This window comes from Motacilla alba, chromosome 3 (assembly GCF_015832195.1).
Source record: "Motacilla alba alba isolate MOTALB_02 chromosome 3, Motacilla_alba_V1.0_pri, whole genome shotgun sequence".
In the NCBI taxonomy this organism is placed as follows: domain Eukaryota; kingdom Metazoa; phylum Chordata; class Aves; order Passeriformes; family Motacillidae; genus Motacilla; species Motacilla alba.
In genome coordinates, this window is record NC_052018.1 from 67,613,831 (window position 1) to 67,640,601 (window position 26,771).

The 26,771-nt window shown below is 38.6% G+C and overlaps 1 protein-coding gene across 17 annotated transcripts in view; it reads left to right on the forward strand.

Moving 5' to 3' along the window:
• RGS7 (regulator of G protein signaling 7) overlaps positions 1–26,771 on the forward strand; it is a 275,736-nt gene that overhangs the window by 218,685 nt on the left and 30,280 nt on the right. For 4 of the 17 annotated variants that reach the window (XM_038133021.1, XM_038133017.1, XM_038133020.1 and 1 more), the window contains 4 exons: positions 6,966–7,152; positions 9,916–10,005; positions 11,270–11,323; positions 21,198–21,678. In XM_038133021.1, the coding sequence (XP_037988949.1) occupies positions 6,966–7,152; positions 9,916–10,005; positions 11,270–11,323; positions 21,198–21,356 (490 nt within the window). In that variant the 3' untranslated portion in view covers positions 21,357–21,678. Of the gene's footprint in view, positions 1–6,965; positions 7,153–9,915; positions 10,006–11,269; positions 11,324–12,131; positions 21,679–26,771 lie in introns of those variants that run through there. The other 13 variants (XM_038133032.1, XM_038133034.1, XM_038133023.1 and 10 more) reach the window with 12 other exon arrangements.

Below are 26,771 nucleotides of genomic sequence, written 5' to 3' on the forward strand. Positions count from 1 at the left end.
AAGCATATTTTTCCATTCATATTCAACTTTGGGTCAAACTACATGTGAGAACTTTTCTCTAAGCTTGTCCTTTAAATAGGTTTAAAACTGACTCATTAAAAGCCTGTTCAATATATTTTATTTAGTCAAATATTACGAGAAAAGTGAAATGAAAATAAAAAAAGCTTACAAATAAATAAAGGATCTAAACGTAAAATTCACCAACTTTCATCAGGTTGATTGTTTTCTGGGGATCATTTTGAATCTCTCCACCAATATTCTAGTACTTTTGCATCTGACACAGCTGAAGTAGGGTGACATCTAGCTCTCAAATTCCTCATTAATTGTAAAATGGTAAGTGTTCTTAGTGTATGCAGCATAGACAGTATGTTTTTAAAAGAAAGTGTGCTTACAGAATTAATTCTCAGTGAGGGGGAAAATGATTTGATTTTAAAAATGGCAGTCCACAAATTGGTTAATAGCATGTTTTGTTTTTGCTGTTCTAAGAAAGTCATATTTAAGTAAGAGGTATTTCAGAGAGATTATTAACAGCTTTTGTATAGACAAAAAAATTAAGCTGAGCATAGTACAAAAATATAGGCAACACATTTTTATCTTAATTCCACCTTCTTCTCAGATGTCATCTGTATCACTTTGCATTCACCAATAAATAATATAAAGTCCTATTTGTATTTACATTCTAGAACTCAGAATAATCCTAACCTACTTTTTTCCTATGCCAATTCTTACTCTAAAGTGGTGCAGCATAGCCATTCATACTAAAATATGCTTTTGTAGCATCTTACAAGAGGCATTTAATATTTATGGTGTTGATTTATAAATGCCGGATAATCGCACAGATCTCCTTGTTGTTAATTTAAATTTGTCAGCAGAATAATTGGAGTTGGAGTCCTCTAAGTTGCTGACCATCTTCATATTCAAACCTTAACTTTGCATCACAAATATAGCCTAACCTGTATATGTATGTTGATGATGTTTATTTGTCAAAAATACAGATTTTTCTTATTAAAAACTCCAACTGGTAAAATGAATTTTAAAAAATCAGAATAATACCAAGAAAAGGAAAGGTAATTTTTTCTTTTAAAATTATTATTTAAAGAGCATCCTGGTAATTTGTTATGCAGAGCAGCTGTTCAAACATGAACCTATTGAGCCCAGTGTGTGCTGCAGTTTGTGGTGCTTTTCTGTGATTAATTTGTCTCTCTGCCAACTAGACTGTTACCCACATAATCCCTAACTCTTTAGTCTAATCCTATTTACAACACTAAATACAGGCAAACTGCAAGTAACTGATCTAGAGAAATTCCCTCAAGAAATTTCTTCAGAGATGATTCCTTGACATGCTGTCTACTCTTCTGTCTCTTCCTCTAAATTCTTAAATTGGCATTATAAAATATAATATCTGAGAAACGGTGAATATGATCCTAAAGGCCAGGCAGGGGATAAATTTGCTCTGAAAAGGTGCTTTCTGTGATAGTTAACTGAAGGGAACCTGAGTCAGAAGCTCAGAATTATGTTTGTAAATGCCCAAGCTGTAGGGAAATCAATCCATTAGGTTCACATAGTAAATTTGGGTTAGAAAACATGAGTTTGTAAAGCTTGTTTTGTATGGCTGTCAAAATGTTTTAGATGTCAATATCAGAAGTTAAAAGCTTGATGATTTCAAGCATTACCACTAAATAAACCTTAGAAGGCAACACTTTCCTTGCTCACCTGTTAACTTCATCATGGTAATTTGGGGGTTTTAGGGGTGTTGTTTTAATTATTATTTTGACAGCCACCTTAAGAAAAAGAATTGTGTCCACCCACATATTCCCACTGCAACAAATTCAACTCAAATCAGCTGGTTCTTGTACTTTTACAGATCTAATAATGATAAAATTTACAACACTGCCAAGCCTATAGTTGGATGGCAGCTGGGAACCTGCTTTCGAGCTTTCAAGCGCAGTACACAGGATACAGCAGGGACTGCAGGCGTGACAGGACCTGCAGCATTAGTACATTGGGTGTCTTAATGTCACCTCATTTTGTGAAACAAATATCAAAACCATGAAATGATAAGTCAGATACACCATTTCTATTCAAGTGTAATGATATTACATAGCAAGAAGTCCCAGCGTTACTGGTACATTAACTTTGAGAGGGTCTAAGGTATCTGAGAATATCATTCTTGGCAGATACAGATCCTGTCTTAAAGGGTCTGGATCCCTGCCTTGGGATACAGATCCTGTCTTAAAGAACACAGCAGGGATGAAGACCTTGAGCTGTGATTTCATACTAAGAATTGTGCAGTGATCAGGAATATAGCCATGTTTCCCCTTGTTACTTTGTATCTCTGTTCTTCTTTCTTTGCCTGTAAATGGGGCTTAATAGTAATTCACTCTCTGAAGGAGTGTTGTAAAGGATAGCAAAGGAATAAAACTGCATAAGCAGTTCTGTCAGTGCAGTAAGTTCATTACAGTGTGACTGCAGTTTGCAGGTTGGATTCTGCACTCACCTAATGCAGGGTATGACTTGTGATCTCTTGTTACCATGCATATTTTTTGGAAGAAGTGCTTTGTGTGCTGCTCAATACGCAGAACAAATAGCTAAAGTAACATATGATTTGGATAATAGATTTATGAAATTCCCAATGCTTATTACCAAAATGGTGACCATTGTTTAAAATTCACAGGACTAAAGTTTGAGCATGACCCAGTACTATTGAGCTTAGTCACAAGGTTTTCCAAGTACTAAAAAAAGTACTTTTCAAAGAGCGTGAGTTTATGAAATCAAACTTACTGCAGCACAGCACCTGGAGACCTAATGTCTTTAATTTCTGTAGGAAATTGTATTCCTCTTCTTGTAGAAGAGGAATACCGTTTGTCTGTAGTGCAACAGAATCCTTTGGAAAATTAATATTTGTATGCTGACTACAGGTTTGCTCCCAACTGGTTATTTTGTAGGAACTGCAGCCTGTAAAGATTAAATCATTTCAGACCTGCCAACCTGAAAGCCTGTCAAAATCCTTATACAGTGAGTGTGATCTCCAAAGCAGCTCCTAAGTTAGTGAAGGGAGAGTGGTGACGGGTTAGGTTCCATGATACACAGAGGAAAAGCCACTGGAACCCCTTGCCCTTTCCTTTGATGCTGATTTCTTAGGTCTGTTACGTGTAGGGAAAAGGGACTTTGCATTCATGTTATACAGAAAAAATAAGAGTGAGACTGAGAAATTTGGTAGATTTGGATGTCTTCCCTCAATAACTTTTGTCTAACCATCCCTCTGCAAGCTGACATTTTATGAGGTGTTTATCCTTTACACTGGTGATTATGAGGCCCTGTTGTGGGTTCTAATAACTTGACTGAAATTTAATCCTCACAGCTGAAATGGCCAGTGAGTTATTCCTCAGTCAGACTCAAGCTTAAATGCCAAGTGCCAGCAATGTTGCCATTTCTACAGAGTATGAGAAAGAACTAGTTGCAAGATTTAATGAGTTTCTCTGTCATATTCTTGAAATCCTTCAGTTCTGCTATGCCTTGAAGCTTGAAGCTGTAGTGGGCAAGAAGGTAGACTTAGAAATCAGAGACCAAAGTTTCCTGCCCCTGGAAAAATATTATGAGATTTTATTCATAGAGTTTGTTTAGGTATTTGTTTGCATTTTCTGAAAATGCTGAAAGGTCTAGCCTCTTACTTGTTTTGTCACATGCACTGAGTGCAAAGTTCACATAATTCCCACTCCAGTGTTTCCACACTGACTGTACCTCACGTGTTTCATAGAGAACTACTGCAGCCTTTCTCTCACTCGTTGTTCCTGTGGGCTAAATTTACTGATTAGCTTGGTCTGGAATCTGGCTGCACCTGCCTTTAGGTCAGTTAATGGGACAGAAGCAGTGTTGCATCTGTGCTATTTGGCCATGAGGCCACTGTGGCTTTGAAAGTAATCCAGCTGGAGGACATAATCCCCAGATATCTTGCAACGTGTTTTAGCAGAGCGTGTGGCTGGATGCACTACTACTGTGCACTGCGCACTCACTCTGCTGTGTGTCTGCTGTGTGACCCAGCAGGTGGCAGCCCAGATGCTGGAGTAGGAGGCAGCAGGGAGGTTTACACTCAGCTACTCAAGTCTCTCTTCAAGCAGTGCTGAGCATCTGCTAGAAAGGGTCTCCATGGCAAAAGCAAACCTCCACCAACAGGAAATGCATTTCATCCAAGGACAGCCAGACTGAGTTCTAGTTCCTTACACCAAGTAGCACCAAGTCAGTGTATATCATTGCCCAAAAAATGCAATTCCCCTTCTGCCCTCGCCTGCCCTGGCACACAGTTGATGTTGCAGACTGTGTGCTTTTTGCCACAGGAGTCTCCCCTTGCTCTGGTCACAGCTAATGAGGCAGATAGCTGTAAATAGTGCAGGGAGCTCTTTTGATTTGAGGCCCTGTGCTGAGGTCTTTCTGACTCCATTTCAACTTCATCTGTGCTATTGGTTGCCATGGGATATTTGAAAAAGTTATTTTTGAAAATGCAAGAGGGAGCAGCCTTATTTTTATCATTTCTTAACTTTGAATATTTGAATTCAACTCTCTGTGGGAGGAGGGCAGTCATCTTTTCTTAAAAGATAAGTAGATTAAAATCTTAAAATGTGTGTTGGCTGTGAAATAAGCACCCTAGACATAACACAGAAATCATAATTCTTCCCACTTTTACAGAGGTTTCTATATTTAGATTTTCACATTTTTAGTTGAGTCTTTGAATGCTATTGTTAGAAGGGTAAAATTAAATTAATCTATCAAAGAACTGGTGTTCAGCCTGTAAGAATGGGTCTATACAACCTCCCTATTCTATGCTGCAAGCATAGAAGTTAAATTTATTGAAATTTATCTGCCATCTATTTCCCCATAATTGAGTATAACCTACTGTATGAAAACAGTTTACTTGCAAAAGAAAATAGCATCCTAAGGCATGTTTGCAGTGACTTCCAGAATTATTGGCAGTGATATAATGGAACAGAAAAGGAAGTGACATCTCTGAGCTAGATCTGCAGGATGTCTGCAGGGAGACAGAAAATGTGTGTTTACAAAGAGCATCCTTCCCTTTCATTTTTGTATTTCATACCTGACTTGGAGACACATGAGCAATCAGTCAATCCCAGAAGATGCACTTGAAGGGGTTAGCACTGCAGGATATGTGCTTTCAAATGCAAATATCTAAAGCAGCTTAAGGAAACCAAAGTAGGTTGCCCAAATTTGAGAGAGTGAACTGAATTAGAGTTTGTAAGCTTTGCAGTTTTTAAACTTGAGTTATCAGGCATTTCTTCTTGCTGCATTGCCATTAGATTCTCAGGATTCTCAGGCTCCATAATTCTGTGCAGAATTGTGTTCAATTCACACTGTAGTTCCTATATAAAAGTGATGCTACCCAAAAGTTTTGAAACTGGAGTTCTATTGGCACATATTCCTTTTGTGACCTTGGAGAAACCACTGTACTTTATTACATTATTAATATATTTGCAAAACTGGGACAATATTGCTCCTCTGTCTCTTGGAGAACCTTAGATTTAAAAAATGTGCTTATGTACAATTGAAATTGAAGGTTGTAGAAATACCTAAAATAGTCTTCTTGGTAGCATGAAGCTAACCATGGTGGCTTGTGGAAAATGAACACAGGCTCCTTCCATCTCTGCTACAAAGAAATTTCAAAAAGAATTAAATTGGACTATGAAGGACTAATTGGACTATGAAGGAATAATTGCTTCCTGAGAGGAAGTGAAGGATATCTTATAGCAAGAGTACTATAAGGTTTGCTATGCTTTACTACTCTCTCTTAAGTTTTTTGCAATAATTAAATTAGAATTTGGATTGAGGATGGTGTCATCTTGCTTTCTTGGGGGTCTGAGTACAGTTTCACTGTTCTCTCCTATCCCATCCTTGTTGAACTCAGCCAAGAGAGCTTAAGTTGATCTCACAGTGTAAGGAGGGTGCAAACCATAGGTATACCAAATTTATTTGTGAGCCTTGGAAAGTCCAGCTGATTTCAAAGTTAAATCACTTCAAGGCTCAGCTTATCTGTTTCACAGGATCAGCTGTGTCAGAACAATAATGAAAAGTTGCAATGGTATATATTGCATGTTTACCAAAGTCAAACTTTAGTAGAGCTCTTGGATTTGGGGGAGAACTAAGTGGTCTGAACCATGTCTAAGAATGGGATCCTACATTAATTTACTATTGTTTTGTGCCATGAGAGAGTCTGAACACCAATAGAAGAAATAATGAGATAAAGCTTACAGCTAGTTAGCTATGATGATAAACTACTCAGGACCTTTTTAGTGATCTTGTTCCAGACTGAATGAGGATACAGTGAACTGGCTGCACTACATATGGCTGCCCAATGTTGGTTTGCTCAGCAGCAAAAGAGAGAATGTGCAATTCCATTCAGCTTTTTTAGCAAAAATATGCTGGTAAATGGAATGCTGAAAAGAGAAATTAAATTATAATTAGCAAAACAAATGCTTTTTCAATGTATGCATGATTTCTGAGTAACAAAATTAGTTACACAGTTTAGGATTTAGTAGGACTCAGAGATTAATGTAGATAGCAAGAATGTAAATGATTAGTTTTTGAAGGAATGTCAAATAGCAGTTAGTTTGCAAGCAATATAAGTCCATGTGGCTCAGCCAAAATGAAGTGTCAGTTTAATTCTAGCAAATCTGGAATCTTCCTGCCAGCATGTTGCCCATACATAAGTAATGAAGGATTTCCTATCTGTCCCATGAAGAGCCTTCTAAAAATTGCTTCCCTGGGTGGATTGATTGCCTTGAGACAGTACACCAGAATGCTGATCCCAACATAAAATCACTCAGCTTTTTCTTATTTTAGCATGTCTGGCTGAAAACTTCAGTCACCTAATTTCTTTTTTAAGAGCAGGGAAGAATGTGAGCACTTCATTAGTGGTTATCCTGAGCTGGAAGTCAAGATGCTGTGTTGTGCCATAGGTTCTGGTTAGCAGTAGAAGACCTGAAGAAGAGGCCAATCCGTGAAGTTCCTGCTCGTGTCCAAGAAATCTGGCAAGAATTTCTTGCTCCAGGTGCACCCAGCGCCATCAACCTAGATTCAAAAAGTTATGACAAAACCACTCAGAATGTGAAGGAACCTGGAAGATACACATTTGAAGATGCTCAGGTCAGTTTGCAATCGTGTTTATGGGCATCAGAAACAGAATACTGGCTAGTGAAATCTATATGCAAAAATGAGATGTTTTTGGGAATTAAATGATAACGCCCTGTTTCCTAAAATGCCATTTCGGCAATGCAAATGTGTAACATTCTTTCTTTCATGAGGCATATGAAGTTCTTCATGAAACTTCTGTGCTTGATACAGAGTTTTCAAGTGGGCTTTGAATAGAGGAAAGCATGTAGTGAAGAAAAAACGAAGTACTTCTGTATTAAATGCAACACTTCCTGTGACTTATAACTTAATATTTAATCTCTGAAGACTTCTGAGAAAAGCAATAGAAAATAATTGGATTCACAGTAAAAGTAGCAGAACTGGTATCATCCCTCCATTTTCATCAGTAGCCCAGTGATGAAAATTTAATTATTAATGCAAAGTGAAATGGTGTCAAAAGGAGAGATTGAGATCATATCCCTGCAGAATTTCCTGCAGTTTGATTATTAGGTCATCATCTTGGGAGTCAGGAGAGGCTGCTACAGGGTCCATGAAGGAGAAAAGGGAATTGAATTGAGGCTTTATATTTTTTGGAATGCCTCTGCCCTAAGTATGAAGGGGAATAATTTTACCTCCTTTTAATTTTTCCATTATGAGAATAGCAACCTATGAAGAAACAATAAAATATTCAGTAGATTCTATGTCATAGCCACTGTTTTGAAGTACTCTGCATTAAACCAAACATACAATTTTTGCTTGCATCTGCTGACCCCTGGAGATTTAAGAATGCAGTGTATAGCAAAGACATAAATAGCAAAAGTGAACAATAGAGCAAGATTAAAGGTTTTTAGAAAAAATGTGTCTTTGCAGTTGAGTGAGTAATTGACATTTAAATTCCTTGCCAGTATCCATTTTTTTTTGTAATAAGTGTAAAATATCAATACCCTTTTACTGCCAGATCTCTCTTCTTGTAATTTTGTCTTTCATTTATGAAAGACATGGAGTATTCAGTGTTAATGCAAGCAGGACTTTGCCACCTGGAGAGGACCTCTGCTTCATCCAGTTCAGCACAAAACCTGGAAGCCTCAATTTCTCTGGAAAAGGGACAGGCTGCACCTGCTGTGTTCTTACTTTAAGCTTTAGGAGCTTTAAAGTGTCCCATCTGAGGTGAAGAGTTTTGTCAGGGGCAGGGCTCTGCCTCTGCAACAGGCTGATTTTGGCCTGCCAGCTAAGAAGGAGACTTCTGGTGTGACATTCTGGCAGTTGGGGGTTGTTTAATTGTGGTTAAAAATGAATGAAAAGCATTTCTGGACTGGAAATACAGAAAGATGAAACTCCATGTCAAGTGTTAGAAACATAGGTAAAATGGGACACATAAATGAAAATAGCCCATTTGTGCTAAATATGTGCATTAATGTGTCCCTGGCTAACGTGTGCATTTACAATACTAATACAGTCCAATTTACTATTGCTTTTACAGGCATATTTCTTGTACAGAAATAAAATTTTAATGCCTTTTAATGCCTACCACTTTGTGCTCTCTGTTGGCTGCATCGTCCGCTTTCACGGACACTGAGTGAAAAAAACCTTCCCCAAATAAACCAAAGTTCTGAATATACATCAGAATTTCTCTGCTTACTGTAAGAAATGCAAAGACATTTAGAATAATTTTTACAGTTTCTAATACAGCAAAAATTAAACATCAGTTCTAATTTTACCTTGCCTTAATTTTCAGTGGTGTGTTTTGTTTGGGGTTTTTTTGTTTGTTTTGGGTTTTTTTGGTGTTCATTAATTTTATGCACTGCCAAGCTGAGAAACAGTATTTTCTTTCCAGTTTGTTTGCTGTTTCCCAATTGTTGTGCTACAAGTTTCCTACAGTAAAAAAATAGAATCTGAGTAAAACCGAAAGTCCATGAAAATAGCAAATGATAGAATAGCTAATGATTCAGGATTTTTAAAAAATATTTTTGAGAGTATCTTGTGTTCTGGCTGCTTCTTCTACAAATCTTTTCTCCAGCATACCATCAGAACTAGAATTATCAAGTGTTCTACATCACAGATGTCTTTTCATCTTTTTCAGAAATTAGAATGTTTCAAAATTAAGTTTTTTAAGCTGCTCTTGTAATTTATTTTCTGAATAAAAGTTTCCAAATATTCATATGCCTCTGAAGAATTAATATATTGAAAATTAGATTAGCCTGAAACTGTTTTTGAAATTGCATATGTATTTTCCTTTTTCCATTGTTAACTGGAGAGCAGACTAAACACCTGTCAAAGGATGTCAAGAGTAGCCAGTGGAAATCCTCACTAACCTAAGCATTAATTGTGGTGCTGAATTGAAAACCTAGTTCCTCTTCTTCGACTCTGAAATCACAGGAGTATCTCCAGAAACTAATTTAGAAAATCTGATGAGGAAGGACCCACAGCTCTTAATTTCATCACTTAGCTAAACTAACTAATGTAAGGGAGGTTTGAAGTTGGACCTGAAGCTAGGACTCAGTTAACAATTCTTAGAAAATAAATTTGTGCCTGAAAATTTGGTCAATAAATTAAAGAAACGTGTGTTGTGTAATTATACATAATAAATGAGTGGGATTTCAGCTTTAAGAATAGAAAGCAATTCAGCCTTAGCTTCAGAGCTGAAACCTGCTATCCTGAAATACTTCCTGTTCATAGTAGTGCTAGCTGGTGTACACTCCACAGCCAAAATATGTGGCTGCCTCCCATTTAACATGTGTCCTTTTCTGTGGCAGTAACAGCTGCTCCTTTCCTTTTCAGGAGCACATTTACAAACTGATGAAAAGTGATTCTTATCCTCGTTTTATACGATCCAGTGCCTACCAGGAGCTGCTACAGGCCAAGAAAAAGGTATTGGTCCATCTTGCCTTTGTCTTGCCGCTGTGCAAAGCAGTGGTTATGTTTGCAACAATACTCAGTCTTCTCTCCCCTGTGCCAGTGCAACTGGATATCTGGTAGGTGACCAGCTTGGCGTTTTTGGAGGGTCACATACACACAGGAGTTCAATATACATATATGTGTATATATCCTGCATGCGGGCATGTTTCAATAAGTTAATCTAGCAAAACTTATTTTTATTTTTACATCCCATATTGTACTGTTTTCTCTGTTATGAAGCACCTTAAATTGCAAAGTGCTTTACAAATACATTAAAAAAAATAAAATAAAATCCCAGAAGAATAGTCTTTCATGTTTGCAAGTTTGCTTATGTAATAATTGTTGTTCTCTTTATTCCACCTATGAAAGCTACAGAATGTGTTTAGAAACAGTCTTATTCATATGAATAACTCCGAAATTCAACTATAAATATAGGGGCTTCCCAATTTTGTTTCTTTCCCTATTACTACATGAATAGTTTTGAGTAGGATAGGAATCTGACTTGAAAGACTGATCATGTCATACTTTGGCAAAGTAAGAGGTTCGTGTCTTGGTATGTAATATTTTCTTAGAATAAGTCCAGTTATGGAATGGGTTCTGAATAGCCACAGCCCAGAGTATGTGGAGCAGCTTGTACAATGCAGATTTCCATGATGATAAATAATTCTATTAGTGGGCTCTAAACAGTAATCTCCTAGAATCAGCTGGGAGCCCTGTGCCTTGGAAAATCGGGGCCCCAATTGTTACTGGAACAAGGTAGTTATTAACACTGTAGCATTCTATTGTTAATAATGACAACCTAAAATTATATGAAAGTACTGTGTGATTTTGTTTTTTGTTCAAACGTTGATTTCTGAAGATCCAATATAGAGAGAGATGTTGAAAATACCAGAAAGCTTCAACTGTCCGTGTGAAGTCCTTAAGTTTGTGAATGTCAGTTCATTAACACAAGATGTGCACTTCATTATTTCTTTTTACTTTCAGTTTTTCTTTAAATTCAAACCAGTTTGATCCCCATGAAAAATTACTTTTGTCTAGTACTGTATCTGTTTTGCCCATCCTGTTTTGCCAAGTCCCATTACAGCCTCATACCTGTGTTTGCTTCCTGACTTATACAAACTTTGTTTTGCAGTCCATTGTTACATCAAACCTCCTTTTCTACTCCATTGTTCTTGCTTTTCTTTTCCCCCCTCCTTTTTCTTTTTGTTTCTTTTGTTTTATTTATTTCAAATTTAAGTTGGAAAACACTCTGGATCGTCGAACATCTTTTGAGAAATTCACACGCAATGTGGTAAGTTTGTTGCCTCGGAAGACTAGTAAGCCTGATGGGACATCCTTCTTCCCTTCCCCTCACTGATCCCTACTTTCCCTTTTGCTTCTCTAAGTTAGTGGTTAAAAGTGTATTCATCACAGCTTGTGAATTTTCCTGGGAATGACAGCTTTATAATGTGCTTTCATTACAACCCCTCCTCCCTAGTCCCTTTCCCACTGATCTCAATAGTAACACATGGAGGAATGGACCTTTGGGAGCCATGCTTTTTGCATTAGGAAGCATGAAATTAGTCACTTTTTCCCCCCCTATAATTTTAGTAATGAATCTGTGAAAACATGTTGTTTCTTTTTCTGGTGCCTTCCAAAACACTAAGTCTAAAACAGTTGAGTTGAATACATTGGATTTCCATCCTGTCTTCTTTTTATTTTACTAAAAAAGACTTTGTCCCCATTTTTTCAATTGGGCACAGGGAAAAAAAAACAATAAAAATTTTCCCATCTTCCTTAATGTCTAACAGCTTCTACAGGACCAAAGAATTCATGCTGTTTATGTGCTAGGGTTTGATTTGGATTCATTTTCGTAATGGACTAAAAGAACTGATTTTTTTTTCTTTTCAATGTATAACTTTCAAAAGCTATTTCTCAAAGGCAAAAAAAAAATGAAGGCTGGTAGATTTTGTCTGGGCATTCTTCTGCCACCTGCCAGAAGATCCACTGATTTCGTGATACTTGGGATTCTTTTTGCTTATCTAGTTTCTTTGGGATTTTTTTTTCCTTTTACATTGTCAAAGTTCCAACTAAAGAATTCAACGCATTTATTTTTGTAGGGCAGAAACATCCCTATTTTTCCATGCCATAAAAACTGTACACCAACACTGAGGGCGAGCACTAACCTGTTATGAAAAGAGGTAGAAAGATCTTGGATTATACTCGAGTTTGTCTGCATTGTCTGTTGAATTGTGCAGGTGATGCTGCTCTGTGTGTGTGTGTGTGTGTGTGTCAGTGGCTTTTTCTGTGACCTGGTTAGTGGAGCTGTGTGTGTTGAAATGAACAATATGAGAGCTTTCAGCAAAGATCATGGTTTTTGTTTTTTTGGTTTCTAGGGAAGGAGAAGCAGTTGTCAGAAACTGTCTCTCCTGTAATGAGGCTCAAGAGTGTTGCCTCAAGTATTTAAAAAATACATATATACTTTCCAGTAATCAAAAAAAAAAAAAAAAACAAACAAAAAACACATTGAAAGTTTTGTGAGGCTGTGGGAATATCTCACTTTTAAAAACAAAACAGTAATTCTTTAACTACTTTCTTATAGGTAAAGGCTTCCTGTAATATGCTTTGAATCCACTGTAATCAGGAAGAAATTTGGATTCAATGGGACAAAGTCAGTAAAGGACACTAAAAGTAAATAAACAGCTACAAAGGAAACTATCCCAATGTTTGAAACAAAAACCCCTATGTTTTGCATGGTGGTGTTGCCATAGCATGTTGCAGTGTGATTTGTGTGTTGTCTAAATAGGTTGGATCTATAAAACGACATTGTACATGATAGCACTATACATGATAATTCCATTATAATTCAGTAGGAAGTTCCATAATAATAAAAAGTCTGTAAAAGAGAGTGCCTAGAGTGGGTAACACATACGGACCTCGGTGAGCCAGACTTTTTCCCAGTCTCAGTGCCTGGAAAGCTGCAATGCTGCATTTGTTCATGGCATTTTGAGCAGCCCAGGGGGCAGGAATTGGCCATGGTAAACATTGTGCAAATAGGTGGCCATGATGGGGGAAATAGCAAGCTGCAGGTAGAGGGGTCAGAGAGAGCCTTACAGATAAACCAGCAGTTCTGGGCACAAACATGGGAGCATTGTGCCCTGCATCCAAGCCCGATTTTCATCCTGCTAATCTCAGGACAGAAGTACCAGAATAGCAGCATGAGATGCAAGACAGGCCCGATAAACCAGCTGTGAACTAGAAATGGAAAAGAGGATTTCTGGACATTGGTAGTTTGGTAGAAGAGGGGGATTTTTTTTTTCTTCTTTTTCAAAGAGCAAACTCAGAAATAAAATCTGTGGTTTTGCTTTTTTCCCAACTACTACCTGTTAACCTGGGTGGAGACTGTCAAGTCGGGTGAGGTATGAAAGAAAAATATGTCACTGCTAGATTTATAATCTCTATGAGACTGACAGCTCTCAGGCTTGCAAATTAATCCAGAATATTAGGATGCTCAAATGCAAACCTTTTTTCCTAGATGACTGAATTCATGTCAACCACTTCCTCAGGACCTCTTTCCACCAGGCATCCTTGTTCTTCCACTCTTGTCCTTGGTTGTGATGAGTTTATAATATGTAATTATCTATCTTGGTACAGTGGTTCCAAACAGCAGGGATGGGGGAAACATTTCTCAGCATATTCTACAGTGTACTGATTAACTTGATCAACTGTGAAGTGAGGGGCTGTGGAATAGATCTGTTCTGCTGATTAATTCAGAAGATAGGTGTGAAAAGGGTCTTCTGCAAGCTGGATAAATGCTATCATCTCTGATTTATTGAGATGAAAATTACAGTTTCTCTTCTCTGATGGTTTGCAATATTTAGACTAATTTTCACTGGATTTTTTTCCTCAGTTATATCAAATATATTTATATTATATCAATGTATTTCGATTAAACTAAATTAGACCTCAGTTTCTTCCATTTGAAGTGTTTAATAAAAACACAGTAACCTTGGCTGTGTTCAGAGACTCAGTCTGAACAGATGGACTTTTGTAATTCCCTATCTGATTTGTTGACTCTAGGAGGCTCCTGATCAATGTTAAGTAAAATTGGGTTATACTTCCTATTTGTTAAACTAGAAACTTTGGTAACTTTGTAGAGGGCAATTACTCTGTACTATTTCATGAATTGCATAGAAATAACCTATTATAATGAGTCATTATTTTAGTCTGATGGAGAAAAAATAGAATTGGAGCTATACACTAGGCTCATTTTTTTTGCATTTCTTTGACATTGAAGGGTTTTCTTTCCGGAAAATTTTCAGTAAGCTGGTGCAGTTCATGAAAGGTCTAAATGCTCAGTTTAAAAACTGACTAATTAGCTACTCTGTAGATTTTATAGTGCAAAATTGCTAATGCCTTCAGCAGTCTGCAGCAGAAAATATGGTGAGCCTTAGAAACAGGTCTGCATTCACATAAAATATACAGAAGTAATAGCAGGCTAGCATTTGCTATATGTAGTATTTATTACTGAACACTTTATAGTTTGTATCTGAGGATTAAGTCCAGCTATCCTTGGTGTGCCTCACTTACACTCCCAGGTGTAAAAATACAGAGCACAGCCACTGCAGCACTACTGGGATGAAGCCATCAGATAAGTGGAGTAACACAGGCAACCATGTGTGTCACAGCCTTGAGTCAGAGGCACACAGAGCAGGGACACTGCTCTGGGCTCCCCCCTGCCTGGATCAGCCCGTCAGCTTTCTCTTTGAGACTAATGAAAGTCCAGTCACCTGCAGCTCCCCAAGGGACTAGGGAAGTTCAAGATCTAAGTGATGGAGCAGGAGGGTTTCATTGCATGCTAAAGCAGCAGAGAGACTGAAATCAGCAGTTTCTGTGACATTTAAAAACTCCAATTCTTTTGAAGGATTCACATGGGGGAAAAACTATTAAAAAAATAAAACATTAAAAATTAGAAAGCTCAGCAAATTTACTTCAAGTGCTAATATCTAAATTACAGGGGGAAAAGTAGGTGAATATACACTGGTAATGTTGATGGGGGCAAAGAGGTTCTTTAAGGAACAATTTTGTCTGTAATTTCTCATGTGTGTGCAGGACTTGTGACAGAGGCAGACTGAGCAGGACTAGAGCCCCAGCCTGGTGCTTAGCTGTGATTACTGGTCTGGAACCCTTGAGACAAAGGAACCTGCTTTACAGGGGGAATGAGTTAATTTAATTTCCACCCCATGCAAATTTTATTGTCTCACCAGGAACTAAGTTAGAGAGTCAAGAAGGGGTAGCCTCCCTCCTTAGAGCTCTGGGGGGAGCCACTCCCTCCTCATGCCTTGGTGCCATGACTCCAGACACCACCATCAGAGTTTGCATTTCATCTGTCACTGCACAGTTATACAGAACACAAAAGAAAGAGGTGCTTGTACGTTTGTGAGGTCTAAGGGAAATACAGCCAGTACAAAACGGACCAAGTTCAGTTCATATATTAAATTAGAAAGCTATCAAAGTATAATTATCTCCACTCATAATCTCAAAAACAAGACCTCATTTAATAATTCTGAGTTTGAAACCATTATATATCACCTGTATCCTTTCCAGCTGTCTTCTCCCACTCACCTGAAGAACTTGCTGACCAGAGTCCTTTGATTTTTTTCCTCCTCCAAGCCAGTAACAATAGACCATTTCATGCATGAGATTTGAAATGCAAAGGCCATTGAACAGAGTACATTTTCACCAAGTTTCAATCCAATGTCACTTAACGTGACACTGTGAATTACTGCCTCGAGATGGAAATTAAAACTCATAAAAGTAGCTTCCTCAGTTCTTATCAGTGGTTCATAGACTTTCCAGATGTTTAAACAAGTGCAATCTCTTTTCAGGTTAAAATCTATCTCTTTTATAGAGGAACAAAGCACATAAATAATCAATTTCATCTGTTAATCAAGAAATTTTACTATATGAATAGGTAAAACTTGTGTACCCTGCTGTGCCAGACCAAAAGTCCATCTAGTCCTGAAACCCTGCCAAGGGCTAGATTTTTCTCAGGTATATCATTACCCAAGATATTCAATGCAGTTTCAGCTCTGGAATCTCATTTTGAATTTACTTACAAAAATTCCCAAAATTTAAACAAAAAACCAGTTAGTCAGAAGAAATATAAATCACACAACTACTTATTTGACAAATACAAAACAAGAATGAAAATAATAATTAATTGTAGAAATGAAGGCCTTCTCCACTTCAGGAAGAGATGTCTTATTCATGTTTGAATAAAAAAGAAAAAAAATTGAAATTTTTATTTTGGCTTACTAATTTGTAAAAAACCCCTAGTTTAAGGAGTTTTTTTAAGAACTGTGCCCACAGAGGAAAATTATAAAGGGCATGCCAATGAGGAATGGCCTCCTTGTGCTGTTCTGCAGTGACTGGAGCTAAGCTGCTGTGCTCTGTGCTGGAAGAGAGGAGCTCAGGAGTAACACACAACCAGGTTCATCCAAGTGAGGAGCCAGCACAACTAGGCAGGTACCGGGCCAGTGTCTGCCATTTTCCAGCTGACAAAAATTTACCTGATTCTTAGGCTATTTTCAGCAATGAGAACTGCAGAGAGCTATTGAAACTTGAGGAGTCAGGCCCAGGACAAACATACTAAAAGATTATATTTCTTGTGCATCAGTTCCTTGGGAACCTACATTTCAGATGGTTATTCAAATTCAAACTACCCCATCTGGCAAGAGGTTTTAGGTTAATCACAAATGAGAGCAGCTCATCAGTAAATACCAAGTGCAAAAGGAGAAAGAAATGGATGTCACTGGATTTGGAGTGAGCAAAACAGGAAAGCAGTTGTTCAGCCACTGCCTCCTGCTTCAGATCATTGCAGGAAACAGTTTGGCCCTAATGAGAAAGGAACAAAAGGCTGAAAATCTCAGCCAGAGGCAGAAGGATTTCCCTGCACATGTAACCACTTAGCACTGCAGCTGTGCTGACAACTTGTTCCCCAAGTTCAGTAAATACTAGCCTTGTCCCCTTCCTCACATCTGAAAGAGAAATACACCTGCACAGATGGCTGACAGCAGCATGCTGTGCTGCTGTGGGAGCTGAAGCAGAATTCTGAACCCCAGAGCAGTGCTGAAGCAATTCCCTTGTGCTGGTAGAGCAAGGGCTGCCTCACCATGGAAAGGTATTTACTGCTTCTTCTCCCATGTCTCTGCAGATGTGCTTCTGTCAGGGGCTGTTTACCCCCCAGCTCTGTGTGTAGTGCACTGCAATGTCACTTGGAAGCTTTCCCTGCTGCTCTGGCTGAGCTGACAGTGTGCTGCAGGTGTTTCACACGTGAGCAGATGGGGAACACTGAGACCAAGGAGGGCTGCTTCTCGCTCCACATCTCATTTTGCTCACAGTGGGACTCTACCTCTCCTTCCCCATCAGATGCATGGAGTTCTCTTTTCTAGTGCTACCAGTATAGGTCCTGGGGAGTAACACCTGCACAGGCAATAAAGAAACATGAAAAAGGAACAGTTGAGGTTGCATAGCAGAAAGGAAGATAATTAATCTTCTAAAAGGAAAATACGTGATCTTTCTCTACCATACATCTCAACTCCAATGCCTGTAGACATTTCATATTGATTTCTTTTAAGCCACATATGTAAGGAGGTTCTTGCTGACTTTTTTTCCTGGATCATTTGAGGTGTTAGTGTCATGCTGCATAAATGGGTCAGTCAGCACAACTGTATTTAGCGACATCTGTACTTAGCTTTACAATTTTGCCCCTTAAATTCGCTAGAAGTAAAGCTGAAAACTCCATGTCAAGCAGTTAGTATGTTCAAATAGGGACTGAATGCTGAGGCACATTGATTTTGTACTTTTAGATGTACTTGATCACTTGCTCACTCCAGCTGCTGTGCTGCCTTCTCGTACTCTGGTTCCCTTGTCAGGGTATGTGGGCAGGGCTCCAATTTGGCATCTGCATTATTAGTAAAATTCTTAAATAATTGTCCAAAGTGCACTAATACAGCCAAAAAATCCTAATCATCTTTAGAATTTAGCCATATGCTTCTAAATATTGATGGCAAGAATATATTGAAAATATTAAGGGTCTCCTTTTCATTATTCAGATAAACATTTACTACTTCTGATTCACCCCTCCCCCAATTTTCTTTCATCTCATTAGCACAGGAAACATCTTCATATGCTACAACTCTGAAAACTGCCATGTTAGATGCAGGTTCCCAAATCAAAATCTGGCTTATGGAAATGCTGTTAACATTGTATCTGAAAGAAATAGTTGGGCTCAGCTCTTAAATGAATGACCCACAATGGATGATCCTTACATCAGTCTCTAAATTAAGTAAATATAGAAATCTCCTAGAAGAAGTAATTATGAAACTCTACCACAGAGAGCTAAAGTATACTCTGGAACAGAGTTTGAAAGGAGTATTTTTTTAAAGTGGAAAATAACAAGTACCTGCAGATCTAATAGGAAGAAGTGATAATTCTGTATCTGGGGCTGTGTATTAAAAACTTATTTTCCTAACCAGAGAACTTAATATGATTCAGAATCAGCATTTAGAAGATCTCTTAAGGAGGGTGTATCTTCTAAGCTGTCACTTTTCCAACTTTGTGATAAATTAGAACTACTCAGGCGTGGAAAAAGACCATTTGTTATTATTGTTGTTCTTCAGATGGAGGTTTCTCTGACACAGGGAGGGGAGCTGAAGGAAGGGGCCATTATCCAGAGAGTTCCTGATCACTGTAGGGTTTTGGAGAAAAAAATATCCAAAGCTCAGCAATATCCAGGGAGCAAGTTATGTGGAACACAGAAAAAATTGTCATGACATTTCACTGTGTCTCTAGGCAAAAATTCAAACAATATGTAGAAAATGATCACACAAATGAGATCAACTAATAACTACTTTTTGGCCTGATTTTATATCAGGACTTCCTATTTTGTGTAATAATTCATTCCTGAGATGCCAGAATTTGTTTATGGTCCATCTAGAAATTCCAGAAATTTTGAAACTCCTAAATAGTTGTTGCAAATAATAATTAAAATTTATTTCACAGATTTTTATACCACAACAAGCATTTATGCAGCTTTCCAGTGTAGTATTGAGCAAATTGTAACTAATGGAGAACTCCTGTTTTTAATATTTTAATTAAGTGGGTTATGCAGCTCAGTACTAAAGGGAACTCATACATGTTTACAGAAAGTAGCCAGACTTGTACACCTGTGAACTTAAGTGCAAATAACCTAATGAAAGGCAAAGATAAACATATGTTCAATATTTTCTGAGGTTATGTCTAGCACCAAAAGTCCTGAATTGTCTAACAAAATTGTCAAACAAAACATTCTTATCTCCGAAATGCTTTTAACGTTTTAAATGATGTTCCAAGGCCACACTGCCGTTGAGGCTCTTTTGAATATTTAAAAAGAAAAGATGTCTTAATATAACAGCTTACCTGCCGCATTAGAGGAAAACGTAATTTAAGAGTTAGGAAGTATCAAGAAGCTGTAAATTTAACAAACATAGAAAGTGGCAGACACAGGGAAGACATAGTGCCAGGAAGGAGACTTTCCATCTTTCAGAGAAGTAGGTAATAATACTGTCAGGTGATATAGGGAACCTGATGGATGACCAGTCTAGCCCAACAGTACAAATCATGAGTTTCCTTTCAAATTAGGTTGTAGGGGAAGTATTCATCCTAATTTGTTCAACTTGTATTTCACAGTACAAAGAATAAAATAGTTATTCTTCCTTTCATGAAGACCCACTCTGATATATTGCATTTGAGTGAATGCTCAAGACCAACTTACAATCCCTGTGAGCTTAAATTTAATTGATCATGACAATAGACATTAAATTGTGTAATTCCACTGAGTTATAATACTGCAGAGGGCTTAACAAATTATTGATATGGCAGAATATGTTCATTTACTGCAGAAAATGAAGCATCTCTCCATAGTTACAGTATTTTTTACTGTATTCCCCTTGAAACCAGTTTGATATTTCTGAATTGGGCGCTTAAAATGAACAATATAATAAATGTAAGTATTAAATATCTAACTGGTGAGTTAGAGCCATTTTCTATTTAATGTTTTATGATATATTTGTGTTACATTGTCAGGGTATGCCTGTGATGTCAGCTTACTGTGCCAGCTCTGCCTCTGTTGGATCAGAGCCACAGTAGGATGGCACTTGGAGAACTAACTCCTTTTATGTGGCCGTAGGAGAGCTAATTCCTGTTCTGTGGTTTCTATCTGGCTCAGATAAAGCTCAAATCTGCCTGCAATATACCGGAGTGACATACCTTACACCATCTTCTTCATGCTGTAGACCTAGCTCTTGTGGGACAGTCATTACACCTTATTAAAAGAACTTGTTAAAAATTGGAAACCACATCCTTGCAACAGGAGGAATGATGAGGAAAACAGCAATATGGAAATCCAACACCTCCAAAGCAGTGTTCTGCAGTCACGTGTAATACACCAGACCAATGATCCTTATAAATAGTAAATATGGTCTCAACAAACCTGTAACTGTGTTCATGGAAAAGCTGCTTTCCTACCTGTATGCAATCTGCCTCTTGCTTTCTTACCTTAACTCAAAAGTAGCTTTTTTGTCCTGTGTGACAGAGCTACCGCAGTTTGCACATTCATCTTGCAGCACAATGCGCTCCTGCTTGTGATAGCCTTCAAGTTCTGGGTGTGACTGACAGCAAAAACTTCAGCATCAGTTTCTCATCAGCCAAAACCAATCTTCTTCAAAAATGGCCTTTAAATTTGCTGGCTTGTTCTGTGAAACAATCTGGCTGGCTGGCAGTGCAGGTGTTTAAGTGTAAGGACTTCCTGTGGTTTAAGATTTGACAGACTCCAGTTGGTGCCCCTAGTTATTTGAGGGTGATGTGGCAACACTGAGTGGTTGCTGATGAACAGGTTTGCAGTGATCATGCCTCTGTTTTCTGTTTTTGTTTTTTGTTTTTATCTTTTCCTCAGGGGAAATCGCTCACATCAAAGAGGTTAACCAGTCTAGTGCAGTCCTACTAAAAGGATCACCTTGTAGCATGGAAGCAGACTCAAATCATTATACATACTTTGTAGCTCACTGATTGCCTGACTCAGAGGACAGTAGAACAAGATGTTGCATGAGCAAGGACCTGACTTGTTTTCTTTTGTGTATACTAAGGCATTACAGACTCCGAGGGACTCTCTAGCCTTTCGATGCCTCCATTTCGAAAACTGTCTGCTCACTTCCTCCTTCATATCAAGCTGGATCTGTGTCTTTTTATTTTCTGCAAGCTCAAGTACAGTGAAAAAAAAGCTTCTGCTAGGCACAGTTTATTAAAAAAAATACGTCAATCAAAAACTGGAAGAAATGTAAAAAATGCATATATTAATAAATATACATATGGCATCACATTTATTGCACAATAAATTAGCACAGAAGGTTTCATTTCACTGATGTATTCACATTGAGAAAGAAAGCCTGTGTCTTTGTCTGTTGTCTGTATTTTCTCTGTTAATGTTTCTTGCATTTATTTTTATACCATATTTAAAAAAAGAACACCTTTTACTCCAGATGTATTAAAGTTGATCCTTTCTCTGTAAATTTGTGTATGTTTATATTGTTGTTTTATCTTTCATTAAAAGATGCAGAATCTCTTTCCTTTGGGAAGTTTGAGATTTTAATATTGAATCTGAAGATTAGTCAAGAGCAAAATGATCCCCAAAAGTTACACGCCTTGTGCTTTCTAAAAAGTGACATGAAATGGCATTTTCTTTCTCTCAGTGACACCTAATCAAACACACTTTATTGATAATCATTTACTTTTTCTTTTCTTTTTATCAAGCTAGCAGCAGAGAGACCTTTCCCGCTTGCTCATCATCGCATAAGCAAACCTTTCTTTAAGCCAGGCCCTGCTGTTCTGTGACAGCACAGCCTGCGCAGCGATTCAGCCGCTACCCCAGAGCGGATGGACTGGACTGCACTTCCTTAGGAATGGACATGAACAAAGCTGCCTGAGAACACAAGGGTACACTTGCTAAATAGGAAGGACAGTGCTTCTTCCTCCTTGCCGTCTCTTGCGGTGCAAGGCAACATTTTAAGCTGAAAAGGTAGCGGTTTGGGAGTGCTGAGCATGTGGTCTGTGCAGTAAACCTCTGGTAGCAACCCAGGGGCAAGCTGTCATTTTAATTCCAGGGCTCTGTTTGGGGATGCTGTTGTGTGTCCACTGCTGAGCTGGCTCACACACAGACCTGTTGACAGATTTATGAGCGTGTGTTGATGTTGCCCGTGAGACAGTAGGTATGGAGCTCCTGAAGCTAATCTGAAGGGGAACCAGAAATCTGCTTGGCCTAAGAAACAACACTGTCGACTGATAAAGGTGATATAAGGATAGTGAGACAGAATCTCAGAGTAGGAAAAAAGGGATGGGAACTAAGTCAAATGACAAAATGCTGATACCTCCAGGGCATGGTAGGGTGCACATGACAAGCCTTTTTAGAAATGCATAGAATAGACTCAGGACAGCCAACTTTACATCTGTCATGCTGACTTTGGTTTGATATTAAGAATCTTGATTCAAAGGGACTATGAATTCTAAACATGCACACACAAAGTGGGATGTTCATAGACACAAGAAGACAATCGACTTGCATGCCTTAATACCAGAGACGTCTCATTGAGCATTGGAAAACCACCTGCATTGGTGCCATTAGGGACAGGACTGTTGCACACAGCAGCTCTGGGCAGAAGGGATCTGGGCTGCCTTCTGCAGGGAGCACTCACTTCTCCACCAGCTCTGTCAGTAGCCTGGTGCAGCCGTAACCAGGGATGCAGCATCTTTAAAGAGGCAGTCTGAGTGAACCCAGTACAAAATGTATTCCAAATCCATGAATGGCTGTTCCCCATATTCTGCTCAGTTGAGGTTTTTTGAGGTTTGGGGTTTCTGTTTGTTCATTGTTTTCATATGCCACTGTGTTTCTGGTTTCTAGCTAGGATGACAATTACTGCTTTAAAGCGTCTCTGTTTTTGTTAGCACAATTCTACTAAGCTTTTACAGAAATGCCCCATCAGAGCTGGGTCCTATCAAGATCTTAGCAAGAGCTCCATGCAGGTCAACTCAAAATATTCACAACCTAGGGAGGTCAGATGAATTTTAGTAAGTAGCTGCACTGAATCACAGATCTTAAACTGAGATTTAATTTTACCACAGAAATGTGAGCTCTGAGACATGAGCTTGGGGCCAGGCAATCCACAGAAATCTGAGCTCTGCTTCACTTCTCACTGCCAAATAGAGATATTTATTTCCAAACTCCTGCTGCCACCAATTGCATCAACTGGTATATTGCCTCCTTTGCCTTAGTAGTTAACTAATTAGATACCACTGTCTGCTTCAAAGAATCACTGGCTTCAAATACCTAGTGTTTCAAACTCAAGCATTAGGCATTTCATGCAACTTCACCCTAAGAAATATTTATCCTTTTTTTCCAAATCACTTTGCAATACCAACAGGTCTATAGAAAATTATGGAGCATTGGTATTCCTGAATCCATTCTGTCCTTACTCTAGTTCTTTCCTGTCATGATTTAAATCCATCCAGCAACTAAGTACCATGCAGCTGCTTGTTCACTCTCCTCGACCTCCAGTGGGACTGGGAGGAAATTAGGAAAAAGTAGAACTCATGGGTTAAGATAAGAAAAAAAAAATTGAAATAATTTATATTAATAATTACAGTAATCTTAATAAAAATGAGAGCAAGAGAGGAAGGAATAAAATCCTCCACCCAAGACAGACAAGTGATGCACAATGCAATTGCTCATGACCCGCTGACCAGTGCTCAGCCCCCCGAGCAGCGATCAGCTACTCTTGACCAACTGCCCCAGTTTCTGTACTGAGCATGGTGTTCCATGGTATGGAATATCCCTTTGGCCAGGTCAGGTCAGCCATCCTCAGGATGCTCCCTCTCAGCTTCTTGTGCACCTGCTCCCTGGCAGAACATGGGAAACTGGAGAGTCCTTCCCTTAGGGTAAGACGTGCTCCATAACACCAAAGCATCAGTGTCTTAACAACAGTATTCTCATGCTAAATGCAAACCACAGCACTGCACCAGCTACTAGGAAGAAAGTGAAATCTATCCCAGCCAAACCCAGGAAATTTCCTTTCAAGAAATATGAAGTCTGTATTGAATGGCTGTCTTTTCCTGTATTTGCACAGGATTTAACATGATGTCTCTGAAGTAAAAGCAGGCATTACTAATAAGGATTTCAAAGTAGTCAGGGAGCTGTGTTAAGGTTTCATTTGAGCTTTCTCCAAGTGATACAACTCCACTGTCACATATGAGTGAACTTGGCCCAAACAAAATCAATCCTGCTACTAGAGGACTTTTAAAAGTTTTGTCTACAATCTTCTGGTACTTCACCTCATCCCTGTCATCAGACAGTGAGTGACACAATACTGGGACTGGAAACTGCAAGCAGACACTAACTTCCTTTTGCTTTCCCACGGAGAAAAACCAAATTTGTGTTTCCAAATTTATACAAAGATCCACTTCAAGAATGAAGATTATCTCAGATAAGGGCATGCTTGTACAATAACCGAACAGTTGCAGTATGACTTTGGTTGCACAACAATTAAGAATGTCAGTGAGGAAAAATGGACCAAGAGAGAAAATCACTCTGAAGGGACCATATTTCTTGTCTTCTATGGAAAAGCCATCAGTCAGTGCCTCATGGCTCTGCCCAAGAAGCTTTAAACCCCCATGTGAGGTATTTATTGTAATATTCCTTAAAACAACTGGTTGGAGCTTGAAACTTTGATCTGAGAGTTGGGGTTCTTCAGCCTCTTTCCCCAAACATCCTTGTACACTAAACAGCTCTAAAGCCTACAGGATGAAGTGTTTGATGGTGCTGCCACACACTTCAGATGGTTTTGTGCTCCCAGATCAGCCTGTGAAGGAGAATGGCTGGTGGGAGAGGCAGAAGATACCCTGGCATCTACCTGACAAAAGCAAAATATTCACTCATTCTTCTGTAAGAAGCAAGTAAAAACAGTCCTTCAACCCTAAAAACCCAGAGAGAGAAAAAGGGCCTTACAATAGTGATGGGTTAAATTGCAAAATGCTGAGCCAAAACAAAAGACCTGCCAAAAACTAATCAGTTGAAGGTGAACCCAGGACTAAGAAATGGGAATTAATTGTGGTGACCAGAACAGAACCGACAAGGGAGGAGAACTGGAGACCTGAATAATTAGGAGCAAGAGAGGCAGAATGCAGCTGGTGGTTTGCCAGCCTGTTGGCCACAGCCATGCTGAGCTGGAATTAAAACCTGGAAAATCAGGCAAGATCAACTGTGACTGGCACCTTAAAACCCAAAACCAACATTTTTTTCATCTAGAAAGCAATACTGAATAACAGTAAAATATCTGGGCTTGCCTTTTTCAAATTTTACAAGACATAAATGCCAGATAGTCTCCTAAGAAACAAAAAATAGGACGGCAACAACCAGTTCCAGAAAACAAGACACCTGTAGAAATTAATTTAGGGTGCTTTTTTATCAAAAAAATTAAAGCCAGAGCAGGTCATCAAAGTTAGGAAAGGCTGTTTATGATATGTAACTGGAACTAGGAGTTGGAAAAACCAGAGATTTATTTGTGGCTCTTCCAATTGTTTATTTTTATGCATGGTGAATAACAGCTCTTTGAATTAGGTTTTAAAACTGACATGTTTTTGTCTTTTCTAGCTAAATATATCATGCAAAGAACTAACACTGCACTTATTCTAGTAGGTGCATAACACCAGACTTATAATTATATGGCCATAAAACATAGGAATTTTGTTAAACAAATTTAAATAGCTACAGAGATTTAAAGAAAATAAGGTTTTAATCCCAACATGTTCAAGGGAAATTATCAGCAAATTATTTGAACATATTCTGTGTCCACAATTCATTTAAGCAAGTTGCTGAGTGATTGTGACTCATACCAGTCTGCCTTTTGATCTGACTATGCTGAACAGATTGCTTTATTCTCCTGTGAATTGAAGATATGCTGAAGTCCCGATATTAAAGAGGTGAAGGGGAAGAGAGGATGAGTTCTCTGAGGGTGGATTCCCCTCCTCATGCTGTTGCAGACTGTGGAGTCCTCAAGTGGCATTGAAAGTACAATTGATAGTGTTTTGTTTGTATATGCATCAACTTGAGGGTTGCAGAGTCTCTCCAGGCAGTCATTAACTCTGAAACAACAAAGTTTTGTTTCCCTAATATCTAAAAAGAATCTTCCTTGCTTTGATTCATCCCTTCATTTTTGACCAGGCTGCTGCACTCACTACAATAATATGTTCCTAACATAAATGGACATTGCAACATCACAGCCTCCTTTGGTTTTCTTACTGGTTTTCTCTGAAGTGTTGAGTAATTTTATTACTCTCCTCTGGGCCAGGGGTTCTTAGGAATTTCTTGGAGATAATGCTTGCAGGACTCCCACCAGGGTTTTACAGGAGGACATCAGAAGATGGTTGTTGCACTTCTGCCCATACACACAACTACAGGACTTGCCCATTTTGCAGTGGATGGCCTCTATTGAACTTTGCCAGTTTATGTGGCACAGTGATGCCCAGATCCTGTGCAGTCTAGCATAGATGGTTGCTCCCCTGTGTGGGTAGCCGACTCTCCTTGGGTCAGTGAGGTGCCTTGAGTTGTCTCTTGAACAGCATTGTCTTTATTCGGACCATCTTTCACTTTTCCCAAGTTCTTTTTTTATCAT